The sequence below is a fragment of the Glandiceps talaboti genome, chromosome 6, assembly GCF_964340395.1.
Source record: "Glandiceps talaboti chromosome 6, keGlaTala1.1, whole genome shotgun sequence".
NCBI lineage: Eukaryota > Metazoa > Hemichordata > Enteropneusta > Spengelidae > Glandiceps > Glandiceps talaboti.
This window is the reverse complement of record NC_135554.1, coordinates 8,864,083-8,882,974: the sequence shown is the minus strand read 5'-3', so window position 1 is coordinate 8,882,974 and position 18,892 is coordinate 8,864,083. Positions and strand designations below refer to the sequence as shown.

At 35.3% G+C, this 18,892-nt stretch overlaps 1 protein-coding gene across 1 annotated transcript in view; it reads right to left on the bottom strand.

Moving 5' to 3' along the window:
- LOC144436801 (E3 ubiquitin-protein ligase rnf213-alpha-like) overlaps positions 1–18,892 on the bottom strand; it is a 49,442-nt gene that overhangs the window by 7,133 nt on the left and 23,417 nt on the right. The window contains exons 32-58 of the mRNA XM_078125661.1: positions 18,359–18,556; positions 17,575–17,705; positions 16,852–17,342; positions 15,963–16,427; positions 14,465–14,646; positions 13,666–13,872; positions 12,984–13,177; positions 11,490–11,598; positions 10,783–10,883; positions 10,323–10,466; positions 9,743–9,982; positions 8,832–8,967; positions 7,809–8,207; positions 7,531–7,647; positions 6,801–6,905; positions 6,108–6,164; positions 5,453–5,656; positions 5,016–5,097; positions 4,512–4,641; positions 3,815–3,968; positions 2,950–3,142; positions 2,503–2,594; positions 2,211–2,268; positions 1,660–1,856; positions 917–1,067; positions 367–453; positions 1–135 (exon numbers count right to left, since the gene is read on the bottom strand). The exon at positions 1–135 is cut by the window's left edge and continues 22 nt beyond it. Coding sequence (XP_077981787.1) covers positions 1–135; positions 367–453; positions 917–1,067; positions 1,660–1,856; positions 2,211–2,268; positions 2,503–2,594; positions 2,950–3,142; positions 3,815–3,968; positions 4,512–4,641; positions 5,016–5,097; positions 5,453–5,656; positions 6,108–6,164; positions 6,801–6,905; positions 7,531–7,647; positions 7,809–8,207; positions 8,832–8,967; positions 9,743–9,982; positions 10,323–10,466; positions 10,783–10,883; positions 11,490–11,598; positions 12,984–13,177; positions 13,666–13,872; positions 14,465–14,646; positions 15,963–16,427; positions 16,852–17,342; positions 17,575–17,705; positions 18,359–18,556 — 4,759 coding nt within the window. The remainder of the gene's footprint in view (positions 136–366; positions 454–916; positions 1,068–1,659; positions 1,857–2,210; positions 2,269–2,502; positions 2,595–2,949; positions 3,143–3,814; positions 3,969–4,511; positions 4,642–5,015; positions 5,098–5,452; positions 5,657–6,107; positions 6,165–6,800; positions 6,906–7,530; positions 7,648–7,808; positions 8,208–8,831; positions 8,968–9,742; positions 9,983–10,322; positions 10,467–10,782; positions 10,884–11,489; positions 11,599–12,983; positions 13,178–13,665; positions 13,873–14,464; positions 14,647–15,962; positions 16,428–16,851; positions 17,343–17,574; positions 17,706–18,358; positions 18,557–18,892) is intronic.

The window sequence follows — 18,892 nt, the reverse complement described above, 5'->3', positions numbered from 1 at the left end:
GAATTGTAACCAGAGCCTCTACAACTCCCAACGACAAGGAGACACCATTCCCGTCAATGGTAGGTAAAATAGCTGATAACGGCATTTCTAAGAGGTCACAGTCAGAATATAAGTCAGAATCCTGTATTTGGAGACCTATTAAGATACAAACATAAAACCAGCATGTCATATTATGGGTAAATGGGCACGACATATCCCATTTATGGTGTGAGATACCATTGTCTGGCAATACAATAGACCCAGTTTGAAAAGAATGATATTTTGTAACTTATACTTCTTACAGTTCAACTGATAGCGCTCTGTCACTCGTGAGAGAAGATGGTTTAGAATAATAGATATCAAATAATAGTAAATGTTGAAAGAAACCTGTCAGGCCTTCCTCCATCATAGGCTGTTTCAGTTTTTCCCAGGCCCTTGAAAGACTTCCAACCAATCGACGTAAGTGTTGATCCCCTAAAAGAGAAATAGCACTTTGTATCTGACTGTTTTCCCGATACACTATATGTAAAGTAACGGACACTATCTTATATACACCGTAGTGGTGATAAATAAGCATTTAAACTGAATCACAAATGGACAACCACATAGCCATCCCATGTTATTTCTTTGTTTTTTAAAGCTCAAAATGCTACAATTCTTTTTAAAAGGACAATAATGTTAACATCTATCCTTAGAAATCTAACTCTGGCAGTGATATGTGCGTGTACGTGTGTGTGTGCGTGTGAAAACTATCAACGGGAACATACCTGATAATGTCAAGCCCAGTTTTAAAGTCGGAAATGAATCGTAAATATGATATCAATAATGCTCTATCCAAGTAAATATAATTGTGGTATGAACCTAGCCTAAGTTCAATGTGTCCTCGAGTAAAGTGTGATGAAACCCTAAAACCAAAAATTATAGTTATGGATCTTACCGTATTGATCCAGAAATGTACATATTTGTGTGTTAGCATTAACGTCCATGCTTGTATCATTCCTCGCTATTCTCAAGTGAAGCGAACGTTTTAATAACAACTGTAGATCAATGATGTCTGGGAGATATCGAAGCACAGATAATTTATGTTCCTGTATTTAAAACATAAAACACATGATATAAGTACTATTCTTCAAACGTAAGAATCATACACCCGTGGAACGAGCCAGGAATATTGTGTATTTCAACAATTTATAATCCAATGCGAATCTATACCAGCTACTAAAAATACTAAATTTAAGCATTTCTGAACTTTTTAAAGACAATGGCCTCCTATGTCAATATTTCATTGTTTTATGTCGTCAAATTTTATAGTCTTATATTCAAATAATTAACGTACGTAGCTGCAGTCGAATGATCAAATATTTCTACCCATGCTACTGGGTTGAACATAATGAAACTAAAATATCCATCTTCATAAATTTCAGACATTAAAATCCAAGTTTGCATATATTTCTCTTTCTTCAGTTTTAGGTGATTTAACGAGATTTTGGGTACGTTTTGTAATTACAGTAATGACATACAAATATAAGATTTTGTGACAGTGAAGTATGAACACATAAATGAAATGTGAATTTATTTCCGTGGAACATGATGTGTCATTTTACCAGTATTAAAAATACATGAGTAAGATGAAGTCTTGATTATTAATTTTGTTTGGGAAAAACACAGTATAGACCTTACCGATCTCATGAACTCTGTCAATACAGGATAAGTAACTTCATCATTTTGCTCCTGCCTTCCTTGCAAGATGCCCTTCAGATGTTTCAGTGACGGGCGAGACTGGTATCTCCACAGGAATGGAGTCATGAACAAGGGTTGTAATATGGTTTTAGGAGGCCTGTCTTTTTCAAATAATGCAACAGTAACTAATTCATTCTCTGAACAGACAAAAAAAATGTACACGTCAGTCACTATTATTATTATTGACATGACAAAATGTGAAAACTACAAACATCTTTCAATATGACACTAAATAATTAAATATTGACTAGAGTGAGTAATACAATATAGAAAGATTGTCTAATATATATGTGTTTCGTATACCCAGAAGAGAAACATTTTCATGATCAAGTCAAGCTGAAAAATGGTTAGTCATCTAAATGACGATGACAATTGATTAAGCACTTGTGCTCATACACCAATACAACTTAACCGAATTAAATAGTCAATTAATAATGTAAAAAAAAACTATTTTGTCAAGAAAAGGCCATCGCTTGAAAAAAGTTAATTACCTAGTTCAGCATCTTCTGCCATTAGTAATGAAATATCTTCTAATTTATTTTCCAAGTTCTGTTAAAATAAATGCGTATGCAAGAAGCTAAGATTTGTCTAAAACCACGAATCATTTCATAATTCATTGAAATTGGTCTATCAATTTGTATCGATGAAAATTGCAAGAGAATGAATATTAAGAACCATACTTTGGAGAAAAGTGTATTGGCTGTCACCCGATAAACGATACCAATTCGGTGAACAAGGTCAATGAAAATAAGGTTTTATAAGTATATCGTAATCATACAATACCTCTATCGCGCGACCTATATAACAGTTAGCAAAAACATGTTCCCATACACTTCTGTCCTCTTTCGATTGTAGCGTGATACTGTAATTACTACCTGTACAGAACGTGAATAAAATAGTATTATTTGTAGCATTTAAATCTTATGACACAAGACAACACATGTACGAGAAATAATCATCAAAAGGGAAACTAAACTTACGTGATATGAAAAGCTTGTTATAGTAAATTCAGGAGAAGAGCATATTAATTGAAGAAAGATACTATTTAAAACAATAAAGCCTTTGTGGAAGTAACATCCCAAACTTCGGAGGATACGTTTGGCCTAAACAATATCAGGACTAAACTGAATTTAACACAAAAGCATGAGTGTAGACGTGTCTATGTCATTGCAGTTTTTATATCACGAAAACATGTATAATTACGAACGAAGGTACTCCATGACATGATACCTGGTTGATCACTTGGTGGTGTCATCATTGAACAAAGAACGACATGAAGGGTCAAATTGGCTTCCTCTTCACTGTGTCCAATAGCTTTAGCTAAGAGCTGTACATCTCTTTTCATATGTTGAATTAGGAAGTCAACCACTTCACCCTCTGAAATATGCGATTTATGTCTAAGGTGGATGAGGTTTGCTATGTCCTATATGACAAAGAATAGTAAGAAGTGCATTAATACATATCTTTGCAATGTATTCACCACTACATGTGTTCACCACTACAAATAATTCAAGCCTTCCTGTGAAGGACCATGAGCGGACAAATAGATTGAGCACATACACAAGAACATATCATTGTAAGGTTGTACGCCATTAGACATTTCGAAAAGCTAATGCATTTCGGTACATTATAGCTTTCTTTGTTTATTACTATAAATATTACATATCTTACCTATTAAAATATGACTTGTGAAGGCAAAGCATTCATATATTCATTTTATGTTTAGGATGATACAAAGAAAAGTACTACGTAACTGCTGCTGCTGCCCTATAGTTCAATGTGCAGTACGTGAACACAAATAAAGGGCAGGACGGACAAGGGTTCACATAGCAAAATCAATCAGTGCAGCGGATACACCTATTGTGTTCTTGTTTTAGCTAACCGGCCAGAATGGTTTTATTTTGTTTGAACAAAGGCGTTGTCGACAACCCATGTCCACGGCAAAAGTGGTTGATATGTTAATCACAGCACGCTGGACAATATATGGTACGCATACAATTGCCAGGCTGTCATTTAAGTCCCAGTACATTGATTCTATGTGTAGCTTTGGCTAGCCCGTTTCTTAATGTACACCCAACAACAAATATTAATTTACCTGTGTGCTCATGCATCCCAAAAACATTGCAGCATGAGTAATAAAACGTAGGACGGCAAATGACACAGGACCGACTTTCCTACAACTAATCGGCACTTCATCTTCGCGTTGTTCAGGTTTTCCAAGAATGTGACCTTTAGTCGGCTGTTCCTCACTATTCACATAAAACAAGCACAAGTGAAAAGACATTCATTGACACACATATCAGCGACTACGAAATGACTAAGATAACTTCAAATTTAGTAAAAATGTTTATAAGTTTTGTTATTAGCTTCCCTCACTCATTTAGTTTCGAGAATGTGACTCGTCAAGAGTGTTTTATTGAGATGCGTCCAAGCTTTCAATTCTATGGACGTCAAAAAAATTCAATTATCCACTTGAATGTCTCAAAACTGGTATCTTTAGATCAACTGAGTGAGGAAAGCTAGTCAATATTCTTAATAGAAAGGAAACCCGTGTGTTTGGTCTTATACACTATTATAAACTACACTTAGTCAGCAGGTAACTGTGTGCTAAACACCAAAACTCTGCAATGACGAGTCAGATAACAAGATTAATATCGCATCGACAGAATACCAGAAGATATCCAAGTCGTTACTCTGCAAATAATGGAGTTCACAAACGTTCTTAAGAATTAGAATCCCAACTATTGACGCAAGGATGGAATTTAACATTTCGAATAACTGACTGAGCCTACTTTTGAGATTGTGTATTGTCTTTCCGCAAATGATGCATCTCGCCTCCAATTTTGGCTCCGCACTGACAGGTACTTTGTATCCAGGGTTTCCCACATTCACCAATGAAGTATGGATGACCATTGGGACAGACTTTGGTGATATGATAAAATGGAAAGGTACTATTAAATCAATCATACTAGCATTAGATGTTCAGTTAGGCTGCCATCGCTGAACGTTGATTACATAATTCTAAGGACAATGGGAATAGAACTACAATTGATTTTTTTAGGCAATTATCCTAACCATAGACGTTGAGAACGTCTGTGTCCTAACAGGATCTCATCATAACAAATTTCAGATATTTTATTCCAAAGATTTAAATATAAGTATAAACGTGGTACTTCACACTGGGTCCATTTTGAAACTCTTACAAGCAGCTTTCCTTTTAGCCCTATTTCGTCCTGTTGTTTTGAGTTCTAATTCGTATATTAAACACATGGAAAAGACAATTAGTTTACACCTACAATACCAACGTCCTTCATCTTCTCTGAACGCACACTTCAGTATTTGGAAATCATCATCCGGCATGCTTGGCAGGTACGAATTCTGGGAAAAATTTAAATTATGTTATAATCACCACCCAGACTTACTTACATGACAAATTACAAATTCAATTAACTGCCGAAAGACATTTGTTAATTTCTGTGAGCGAGTTATTATAAATAGTTGGGTCTTGCCTAGCTATACGTCATATATATTATCAAGTTCACCAAGGGTATTTGTTTGTATATATTCACTAATTTAATTCAAGGAATTGCACCACAATTTTAAAGACATACAGTTTATAACATTTCAAACATGAAGATTTTCGGTCGATCAATGTCTATTCCCAATATTATTTCTTACTGCTAGTTTTGATAGTTAACTTTGTTAAAGTCACACACATTACTGTTGTATTCACCTTGAACCTATCTGGAAAGTGTATTAATTGAAATAATGGCTCCAGTGGTCGTCTATTCCCTGCAACGCTCATAACAGCACAAAAGTGAACTAAAAGTGAAGTCATCCACCGATCTACAGCTTTACGCTGTGTAGGTAGCAAGAAAAATCGACCTTGTGGCTGTTGTATGTTCAGGACACCATCAAGGAACTTGAAGAAGTAGTTCTACAGAAGACAAATTAAAAAAAAAATTTACAATTCTGAAAAGTCATTACATTAACCACTCGACATGATAATGAAATGGGGGTAAGATGTGAATGGGTGAAACAACGTTAACATGTTCACAGGAGATTCTGATAAATAGCATGCAAAGGATTGTAGGGTGTCTGAGTCAGTTGCATTTCTATCTCACCAAATAGTATTATATTATACTCATTACAATCGCTGAATCAATTCAGTAGCTATGGACCTGACCACAATTGTTTGATATTTCGGAGACATTTTGTTTAATGTATTGTCTGACAAACGCATAACCACGACTAAACACCCTAGTCAACATATTAGGTATGGAGATAGTCATAATTTGTACGTTGTCAATGTGTTTTGTTCTAAATTCCTCTGTTTTGTTCGTACTCATATACATTGAATCTTTGCCATGTTTAAATAGTATCATTACCGTTGAGTTCCCGAGAATGTCAAACTTGATGACGTCATCCTTTAATTCCTTGATTACCTTCAAATGGAATAAAACAGAGGGTGTTAATAATTACATATACGTACAAGAATAGACCCAATCACTATCCTCAAATTTATAATACATACTCGAAAGAAAGTGAAGGTCAATTTGTTATCCATTGCCATGTGCTGCTTACATACTAGTAACTAAGTAATGCCACACATATTAAAGTGACACACGCCGAATGTTTCGAATGTGCTTATGGCTTGGGTGTAGATACTTATATAACAAGACTTTTCAAGTAAACATGTAATCGTGATTTATGCCTTTTGCCTTAGAAGCTCGATATTAATAAAATAAATCCTCTTATGGTGTTGTTATAGCATAGCATAATAGGAGATTCCTTGACATTGTGTTATACATTTACTCCACCATGAAATCAATATGTCAATATAGATTATTACTGTCCCTGAACTACGTTTAAGTAATGTCAATGACAAATGAAATGTTGGGTTACTACGTATACGACATGGCAGTCAACGTGAATGTTACACAACCAGGACACATACATAGATCCCATGCCTTTAGTGACAATGGATATTATACATTCAAATAGCGGATGTGTATGATGGTAGTACACTGATGACACCAACAAAACACTACATCAGAGAATCTCTACAGCTTAGATCTTACCATTGCTTTTCTTTCCATGTCCTCAAATCCAATGGTATTTTTGTGAAACAATGCGAGCAAAAAACAAACTTGAAGATGACCTTTGCCATGGGTCACAGTGAATCTCTGGGAACGAATACATAACATGTTAAGACACGCATTCCAATAAACTAGTTGAGCTATGTTAAGTGTGGGCCATAAAGGCACAATAACAGGAGTTGAACAATATGTCCAAAATTAAGAAAAAAACTATCAGTCATCAAGCTAATCTTTCCGATATTATCACTAAGTACTTGAATGTATTCTTTGAATTCGCGATCAAACAGGCTTTCATTTACAATAGTATAATTATAGTATATTAATCCAGGTTGTTTATGCTCAGCTAAAATCTGTCTTGGAAAATATGTTTTAGAGGTGTTGATAAATATTTGAAGTTTGTGGGTCGCAATTTATTAGTACAGCCATTCTCTTCAATTGAATGTTTCAGATTACAAGTCACGTGTTACATAGCGGCTGTAATGTAATGAAAATATATCGATTTTATAATGTTATCCCAAAGACGGATTTCTTGTACGGTTTTCTTGTACGTGTACTGATTAAACACTGGTTTTCTGTAATTGAATGTGACAGTGTAGCCTCAGTAAAGTTACAAAACATCAAATATCAAAATATACTGATGTCATCGAACAGACGTAAGGGATATTTTTGATAGGTAACTCCGGAAATATATCTTTTTTGTCAAAATACAAACCTGTAACATGTCAACAAGATCACTCGTTGTTTCTTCTCCATCACGGATTGATGTTAGTGTCTTCTTTATTTCACTATAGCATTTCCCATGAATAGCGAATTGATCGAAGTTTGTAGCCTACGAGACAGGAATGATAAACGATTTGTGAAACACGTTGAAACTGACTTCTAGACATAAGATTCAAGCGTTGTTGTTATTCGACAATCACAGAAACTTGTAACAATTTATGCCATGGATACTTTATGACTTTGTTTTATTTGTTCGTTCATAACGCTTACCTCTTCCTTGTCCATCAGCATTTCAGGAATTATCCAGTTCATTACTTCATGCTCCTTAATCTTTACAAGGTAATCCAAGCTGTATCGACGGCAAATCTGTTTCAATAGAAAACTCGACATGTGTGTAGATTTGGATCTGCTGATGATACTCTTTGCCGTGAACAGAGCAACCACATGAGAATGATCTTTAGTAATATTCCCGCGTTCGAAGTCAATGTGTATAACTTCAGCTAATCTACGAAGACCACTTCTAACTATAGCAACGTCGTGGATGTCTTGTATTCGTACAGTTCGTGAATCCGACGAAGCCACAAGATATTGTTGTTCTGTACATGCTTCAATTCTTTCCCAGGCGTCTTGCATTCTTTCGAAGATTTCATCTGTGTTGACCAGTGTGTCCTGTAAACAGACTAAAGATGTATTAGTTCCATTTTTATAAGGAGCTCAAGAAACAAGTGGGTTCACTACAATATGAACTGTATGACATGCTGTCAACCGTGTCAAGTACCGTTCACGAATTGTGTCAATGGGACACATGTGGACACCATTCAAACACAAATGCTGACAGCCACATTTTGCAATGATCATCGAAAACGTTTCAAATTTCAAAACCCATTTGGTTTGGTTTGGTTTGGTTTGGTTTGAGGAACAAGGTACCCGGAATAAATGAACGATTGCCTAACATATTTCTGGTTCATACGAGGTTCTCTGATAATGCTTACGTCAGATAGATTAAACTGCTATCCTTAAACATCATTAGAACACTTGTCCACATTCTGTCAGTATGACCTGTTTACACTTGACTAATCTGTGACTGTTTGTGTAAAAGTCACACATTTACCACTGAAGTAAAGCAAAACAAGAATAGTAGCACTGTTTAGGAAGTTTAGGTTTGCCTCTGTGGAAGTCTCACTGCTGGGGATATTGAAGTTCCAAATACACATATGTCCACTCCCTCATATTTGGGGCTAAACAGTTCGACTTCTCATGTCGAATACATGCGCATTTTGTCAACTGACTCACCTCAATACACTGTGCATATAATACGACCAACTCCATCAATGACTCATGTGCACCAAGAGTATCATCAGCAACACCTAGGTCCACCATTAAACACTCATTTAAGTGGGCTTGCAAACATTGTTCAATTTTCTCCTTACTGTCGGGGCAATATGAAACGGTTGATATTCAGTGTAAGCAATTTCATCCAAAATAATGGTCAATATGTACACAAGTTAAATATACCACAATTGGACACAGTCTGTAAATGGTGACTTTTCTGGCTAAGTCTGTGCATATACTCTTCCTATATATTTATTGACCATTCATTCTATGTGGTAAGGGGATTGGCGAGGTATATATATATATATATATATATATATATATATATATATATATATATATATATATATATATATATATATATATATATATATACATACATACATACATACATACATACATACATACATACATACATACATACTTAATAAAAGAGAATAAAGATGTTATAAGCCGTTACTCAGAGTTCCAATCTTCGTTAGCGATCATCGGACGACTGATAACATTGGGATTGTCAAGTTCGATATATACACTTATATGTTTGTATATATTACGTAACAAGATGGTAAAACTAATCCTTACGGAGGTTTACTTCTATAGCTGGCGAGGGAGTAGATATATATATATATATATATATATATATATATATATATATATATATTCTCTTATTTCCGACAATGTCAAAATTACAGTTAAATTGTCTTGCTACCAATATATCTTAACTAGACTATGCCCTTATAAATAAATGCTTATATTGCACCTTCAAAATAGAGTAACACCAATAGTTCTTAATTACAGTTAAACATTACTGAATGAAATGCTGTCGATTATCCTTCTTCCTAGAGGACTATAGGGTAAAACGAAAGACTTACCCACATGATAACAGAAGTTGCAGCAAATAGGAGCGGACAACCGGCGATGTATCGATACACACATCAGACGAGGACGTCTTTGGTTTGAACAAAATACCCTCTATTGCTATGTAAGCGAACAACCTTTCTATCATTTCATCGTCAACACTTTCGATACCATCAGTTTTAAGATAGAATGATGAAACCAATTCCAGGAGGAAGACACTACATTTCTGTAGATACAGCTTATAATCCTGGACGCTATGAAGTAAAGAATATGGTATGATGATTATAAGATTTATTATACACGGCGTCAACTCGGTTTTTTAGACTTGTCTACCATTCCTCACATATTCTTAGGGTGTATCGCGCGTATTAGTTTCCAGATCAAATAACAATCTGCAACAAGAGATGTGGCATGAGGTTGTAATCTATATTCCGAAGGCAAGCACTTGTCTTGACAAGGATAGAAGTTTAAACATGTGCAACTGATGTGTAGTATTCATACCGTGACATCCCATTTTATCTGTCTGTGGGTTAGTTGAATTGTTGCGCGATATGTGAGAAAGGGACAAGGGACAATTATACCATGAAATCCTACCTATTATGGAAAGTCTCATTATCAGTAGGATTCTCAGGTGATACGCTGGGGTCTGCCTTGAAACATTTCCTGCAGTATGGCTTCCCTGAGATCAATACAAATGTTGCTGCCAATTGATGTGTACCAGCCATACAAGCTTGACCCCTGCATAAGAATTGTGAATAATCAAGAGAAAAATGCGATGAGGTGAGAGAATCAAATTTAAATATGCCAAGATCGGGTGCAGTATTGAAAAAAAAAATTCTTTGGTAATGTACAAAATGTCAACGTGTAAGCACTCATATAATTGTTAAGTGCTATCTTTTAGCATAGACCTTACAGTATCTATAGTTTAGATATTAGTCTATATGAATGTACACTGTTGATATCGACTTCACGAATACTTCATACACGTTATCTTCTCTATATTAAAGATACCATTGGTATTTTTTTAAATAGAATAGTACAGCATATATCTTACCCGAAATATCGTTTTACGATGCTGCTGTTACACGTCTTCAGCAACTTTTCTACCTTTTTGAAATGGCTAAGCTTTGATACTTCTTTTTCATTCAAAAGAGACTGGATATATAAATACATAAACGAAAATGTATGTAGTGTTTTGTTCAGTTCAACAATTCCGCTTAATAATCTTGGTAATATCCACTTAGTTGAAAGGCAAATTGACAACCGATATCATTCCGTCAATTACATTATTCAAGTTAGCACCGGCTATGCAAAATAATTAAACGGTAACTACATAAATTGTATAATTTAGATGAAATCTGTTGGGAAATTATTATTTCTCATAAGCTGCCAAGCGCCTTACATGAAGGATTTTGTCGATGGGTAAATATCAAATCCATACTGTAGACAACCAACATTTTGATGTTCCACGAACAGAATATATGTAACAGAAAATATATGTTACATGAAAAGGTGTATCTCAAGTTGGCACTTCAATCGAAATGCCATGGAAAGAAAGACGATCACTTTTGGGGCAGAATGATGAAAATGTAATGTATGCTTTTTACATAGTAATATCTAGCAAAGTAGGTTTTAGGATATATTTCTGCGAATGTTTAAAATATAAAAATAGATATAGCAATTTCAAGTTAAGTGAAATAGGAATACCTGTTCTCGTTTAGCACAATCACACAGCAGCTATACAAGTATTAAACGTCTTACCTGAAAGAATGCATACGCATATTTCACAACACTTTCCTTACACTCTTCGTCCGGTGGTGAAAGATGTTCCATGTATAGGCGAATCATCGCAATGGCATTCCATTTTATTCTACAATTATGGAAATATAAACATGCGAAAAACACTATGTCTTGATACAAGTTGATTTTGCTAAAACAAGAAAGCTTTCCTGTAGGAAAGACATCCATAATGTTGTGGTATTTAGTTAGAACTAGTTCAAAACTAACATAGAACAGGTATGTGATGAACATACGCCCTCTCACTATGTAACGTACCCTCGGTCGATATCATATAATGTGTGCAATTTGGTATACAATTTTTATACAATGGTTGTGTGACTGGTATTACACTTACACCCTGGGTTTGTCAATGATTTAGACCTTAATAAAAAAAGAAAGTAATAACTTGATGATGGTGTTCCCATGGTAAAGTCCAATGAAATAGTATCACAGAGTTCATACGTTTATGTGATATAACATTATTTATTTGATTTCTGTGCCGTCCAAGTTTAGTACTCGAGAAAAGTGTAGAAACCAAGCTAATGGGTGCACGTGTACATAGACGGACACAACCCATTCATTTCGACAACCTGCAAAATGTTGTTTGGGACATTATAATGTTGTTGCCACATTCGATCCGTTCTATTAAAAGAAAAGTGACCACAGTGTCATTTTACTTTAAACGTTTTCGAACAAAATAGTTTGCAAATTCGGTTTACAATAATTTTACATTACAGTTCATTGTATCAAACTCACACAATTGCGATAGCAAATATATGGACTATTGATGGTCCAATGGTTAAAGTGGCCAGTCAGAATCTGCAATTGCACGTTTCGGACTCTAGCCTCACTAATGGTAATCTGGAAGATTTAAGTCCTCGGCAAGATGTCAGCATCGAATGTGCCCCTGGCAACCCTTGTATCAATACTTTACTGTTAAAATTCGTTTACAGATTGAAGTACAATGGATGCTAAGGCCAAATAAAAAAAGTTGTTTTGGTTCCAGTGACCCGACCCCATCTACTTTTTCACATCGACCCTAAACTTTTTTTTACAAAATCGTGAAGTCTCGCAATAAATAGTGTGTGCGGAAACTGACATCAACTTAAAAAGACAACATTAAAGTATTCTTCCAATCTGTAATGGATGTACATCTGATAGGATGAAATAAACAACACAGAGACCATTCGGAAATCAATGGAAAACCTGAACTAGACACTCACACATGAAAAAAATACAGAATAAAATAACATAAAAAATCTACCTACCCCACCTTTTTTAACACTGAATGTAATCGGAACAACACACAATGTTTTTACGCCTTATATTACTTTATGTTGCTGACGTATCCAGTGTGTATACATGTAAAGGAAAGATTTGCTATGGAGGACGGTATTCGCTATTCTATCAGGAGACGTAATCTATACCTCCCCGGGAGTTGAGATAGCTAAATGTAAAATATATATAGATACTTACCTGCAAGCATTTATCAGGGTTTGACATTCCGAATTATATGCGAGATGGCCATTCCCTACGCAGATATGTTGTGCAACAGCTCCAATATTTGGAAGATCATTTAACCACTTCTCTCTAAAAGAAACATCCTTCAATTGGTCTTTCGTGGGGATGAGATTTTGCAGACAGTTATGAAGGATGACCAGATCCAAATCCTTACATGAAAAGAAAGGAAACATTTTAAACAGTCTAAAATGAACTTTTCGTGTAATATCCCTTCAACCTAGTCTCACTGATGTGGCGATAATAGAGTGAGTTGTACAGATTTTTCCAGCAATTACCCTGTATCAATATTTTCTGTGATGATTGATACTGTAAATTGATAGATGGGTGTACTAAATATACTATATCAATGCAATCATTGCCATAAAATGGATCAATATAACAATACCAATATTCTGTACACAACCTTGGCATACATGCATTTTCAATCTGTAACTGTTTTACTTTCACAAACGCGCGCGCAAAAAGACAATATTATACATACATACATACATACATACATACATACATACATACATACATACATACATACATAAACAAGACATTGTACGTGGGTAACAATGTATCTGTTGCAGTAACATGATAGATTATAAATAACTTTCTCTCATCAACATGTGTTGGCAGCACAGGTCCTCCTCACCATATCTTCATCTTGCTCGCTTGAGTCCAACTTGTCACATGTCTCTGGCATATTATTTATCAGGCGATTTAAATTACCAAGGCGTCCTTTAACATTCCGGTATGCCAGGTGTATGTCCACGAAGTTAATATGGTGACGCTCTTCTTCTTGGCCCCGGAAGCTTGGGAGAGTTTTCTTTGCTGTCTTAAGGATAAATTGACTTGCTAACTGTTGAGAAAACACAAACAGCAGTGTATATTTTATTAATAAAACATAGCATGCCAGCATCTGTACTTTACATTTCCAGGCGTTGTAAGTGTGCGTTTTGTCAAATGAAAAAGAAAGTTCTGGTCTAATAATATTGCTACAATGTATGTCCTGTTGATTTCATACAATTCAGTAGGTCATAGAACCTAATGTAGTAACACTCACTAAATGACTTAAATTCACTTAAATAGCTAATGTTGTAACATTGTGTTGGTGACCCAAGTACACATAGGCTAATGTTATAACATTCGGTAGATGACTTTACCACACGTTAGCTACTATCATCAAGGTACTAGATGTTTATATTTCGACAAAGTGGTCGTCATCTCTGACCAAATTTGAAAACAGATGTGGGTGTGACATTACGCATTCCCGATTGACCTTCATTGCGAATTTGACAAAATGAAAACTTGTCCAGGCATGAATGAAAAACTGCCAACTAGCAAGTGACGAATAGACGGATGCATGGGCAGACGGGCATAACCCCTCCCCTTCCTTACCACCTACACGCAGTGCCAGCTGAGACAAAAACAATGCAATGGATATTGAATACCTTATACCCGACTTTGTGTTCTGATTTATAGACCATGTGGATGAAATCATGCAAGTACGTAGTCAGTACTTCATTCCAGTCACAATCCAATTTTTCCAAAGGCTTAACGATCGTCCGACCAATGGAGCCACTTTCTAGGATTTTCCAATATCGCAACCCGAGTCTTTCACATTGGTCACCGTCTAGAGATCAAGGGGTATTATTTCAAAAAAAGTAACAGTTACATGTTGTGAACAACTGTCATAATAACTAAGTTTGCTTGCCTATATATGCTTAATCGCTGTATTGATGCCCTCGCCAATACAATGGTAACTTATGGTATAGAGGATGTATGAGCTCTCTGAGATTCATTTGTATTTTCATTCATTCATGATTTATTCATTTTATATATATATATATATATATATATATATATATATATATATATATATATATATATATATATATATATATATATATATATATATATATATATATATATATATATATATGTTGAGGGTAGAAGAAAATCAAGTCGGGTTTTTCGTCTCTACAAGCCTGTTTCGTGAGTAAATCACTCGTCAGGAGATGTTGATGTACTGAATATACCTCGTATAAATCGTGTGGTGTAAGGCGGGATTTACCTAGGGTGTTGAGTGGTGCTTTTGTTTGTACAAAAGGTGTCAATTATGTGTGCGATGGGTCAGGTGTTGCACAACAATGTTTTATTTCGATGGCGACAAGAGGATACAAGTTCATTTCGTTTATTTAATGTGGATAGTTCGGGTCGGCAGATAATAAAGAACTTTTCTTTGAGGCATAAATTGCACTTCTTGCTTGCGCTATTGTAGGTTGGGTGGGATGAAAGTGGTCGCCAGGAAATGGAGGGGTCGATGTTTTTATCCTTGAGGGTCCAGATATGTTTGCTGAGTTCCGTGGAGTTCCTATGTTTAGTGTGTCGGAATGATGCTGTGTGGTTTCTGTACCTTGTCTTAAACTCGTTTTCTGTGAGCCCGATGTATGTTTCTGTAATGTCGTTGTCCTTGCGTGTTACGGCTGCTTGGTAGATTACGGATTTCTGTAGGCAGTTTTCGTTGAGCGGGCATTTGATTCAATTTTTAAAATATATATATATATATATATACATATAGTTTTGGTAGTACTGGAACTCTTTCTTGGTTGTAACGCTCTGCCACTGCGGTATAGAGCACTGTCTTAGCAGATTGATACTCACCGAGTTCTATATATATATATATATATATATATATATATATATATATATTAGTTTTCTACCCTCAACATATACTCCGCTCTGCGTGCAGACGTATCGAGCACTGTACTACGGACATATCTTACCACTGACTTCCTATATATATATATATATATATATATATATATATATATATATATATATATATATATATATATATATATATATATATATATATATATATATATATATATATATATATATATATCATAAATTTACATTATAAAAGGATAAACAACAACAACTTACACTGTAGACTTTCTGCTGAATCTATTACTTCGTTGATAGCTTCAAAAATAACCCATGAGAACGGAAACTTCCATTCTATATTGTTCTTGTGTACAGAAGGACCAGGACCCATCACGGACAAGGAGTGTTTGATTGAACTGTCCAGGTTAATGCGTGTCATACTGTCGTCTTCGAATAAGGAGAGCCATAGTAAATAAAGACAACTGTGTTCGCCTTTGAACTTCTTCAATTGTTGAATACCATTGTGTAAATTCATGTAAGAAATTAATTCTGCAAATAGTGGTGTAATTTCACTACACAGCTTTAGGATGAGGGTTCTTCTCAAAGTACCACCAGCGATTAAAGAACCTGCTGAGAATACTTCATTTCGAGCCCAGTTGGCGCCGTTGTTTACGAGACTCTTCTCTTTTTCCTTTAGTAGTAAACATAGCCGTTTTGTCACAACCTTAGGGAATGACGTCGATTCTAATAGAAATAAACAAAGAAAGAAAGAAAAAATAATTTACTCATATACTTTATGCTCAGTGCATCCACATATTTATGATCTGCTAATTGTGCTGCACTATTGTTACTAATAGGTACTAATTGATACTAGGCGATCAGTCTTTTTATCATATCATATCATATCATATCATATCATATCATATCATATCACATCACATCTCACCACACCACACCTCACAGCACCACATCACATCACGTCATATCTGACCACCAATCAATAGTGTGGAGTTGTGATTTAATAAAAAGTGTTTAAGAACCTTCAAGCATCAAGAGTATCAAGGAAAGAGCATGGACATAAGAATAATCTCCAATGCATGCAAATTGTGCCATCTTAAAATGTATATAAATACATTCTCAATGTTACTCTTTGATGGCTGTTCCTTACCCATGTGAGAATCGTCTCCGAGCAGGTCCTGAAGAACGCCTACCAATTCTTCCTTGGACAGATCTTTCTTAGATAGGTTATGGGATGCTGGTGACTCTATCTTATACCGAGTTTCTATTTTACCTACGGCACTCTGGATACACATTTTAAGAATGGCTGTGGCATTTACAGCGTCACCTTCATTATATGAAAGGATGTCACTCAGTGCCTTGAATGCAACACGTTCTACTTGTGGAGCGTCGATAGTTGGCTGGCGGAGCTCATCGATGTGTATTGACAACCAGGGGCTTATGGGTATATTGAGTGGTACATTCTCACCAATTCTAGAGAAATGAAGAACAAGTACAACATGGCGATTGCAGGTAGGGCTTGTCCTCCATTCATCTTGAATAAGGTATCGAATGAATGGTATCAATTTAAAGTTGTTCAAGTCTGCCGCAAGCTGGAATACCAATGTTCTCTTTTCACCATCACCGTTCGAGTAAAAGTCCCTGGGAATTCATAAAGAACAAACCATGACTATAACATTACATACATTTAAGTTTAAAGTCAATAATCAATAAGTAGATATCTTTTTATCACTTTTCAATACATTTTCTTAACAAATTATCAAATAACATCTGGCGATAATGATAACTGTGTTAAGACATTACAACCTCTACTTGGAGACAAGTGTAAACTGTAGAGAGTTTACGATTGTCTGATATTCTGTGAAATACTTACTGAAGGACATCTCTTATCTCTTGTTCTGATGTAAACTGTTGCAGGTTCAGGACGTCTATTATACCGTGATAACTGTTCGGCAAGTTTGCCAGATCTCGGTTGACATTAAGAAGTTTACCATGAGTTGTCACCTACGGTAGAAATTGTAATCATTCAATTAAATGACCAAATGTGTCCTACACCTAGAGTGCAAGCCTTAGCAGATGAAATATCAATACTTAAGATATTCTCTGCAGCAAGGTTGTTTCATTTATTTTTATCCAAAAATGTCGAGACTCGTGTCAAATAAAAGTCCCTGTGAATTTCATAAGGAACAACCATACTAATACTATATAGCATGAAATAACATAAAACATATTGTATAAATTTTGTCATATGATTCTTGCAAGTCGCTAGCTTATCTTGGAAGACACATATTCCTTCTGAGTCTCAACTGTCTGAATGTCAATTTGTATGCTGGTAACCTTTTGTGACATGTAGTAAAAGTTTTTGATTTCTTAAAAAAGATAGTCATGTGCATGATATGACTGTCGGTAGTTTTGACATAACGTTCCAACGTTCTAACAATCCCCTAGTGGTATTAGTGAGTTAGCGGCATGAATTATCTGTGTTAATATTCTAATACTTTGTAGATGAGTTTTTATAGGGAAAGTCCTTTGAAAAAGTCCCATCATTTTAATAAAACTAAACGATTTTATTTGTGGGTTGTTTGTCTTTTCCTTTAAAAATTCTGCATAAATTTTAAATATACTGCTCAACCCAAATGTATTTTATTAGCCCATACCTGTGCTAAAATTCCCTTTTCTGGATGACTGCTTATGACTTCATCAAGAAAACAAGTCAAACTTGAGTGGCGTTGTTTATCGAAATACTCTTCTCGAATAGTTTGGGCGATATCCCCTAAAGGAGTTAGTGAAAGCCTGGCCACTGCATCGGGTGTGCAATACTGTAAAAGCACAGCTCTGGTTGCATTTCGAATGTCCTATAGTAATAGAGGGTATGTTATTATGAGAATAGACGGTTCTAGACCCATTGTTCTTTTGCATCCGGACTGTTGTCCACTGATCAATTTGCCCCGTTCTCCCTCTGTTCAAACAATACTGTTTTAGTGTTTGAGTTGCAAATGCCAAAACTTCATGAGAAAACGGACCTGCGCCGGTATAGAAATATGGAACGTACTAGTGTTTTAAGTATGGCTGTTTATCCAACACATACAAAAACACCAACAACAACCAAGGCGACGCGTGTATAGACATACATTTATAAAATTAAAACTAACGATAACACTTTAATACTTAGTAGTAGATAAATATACTAT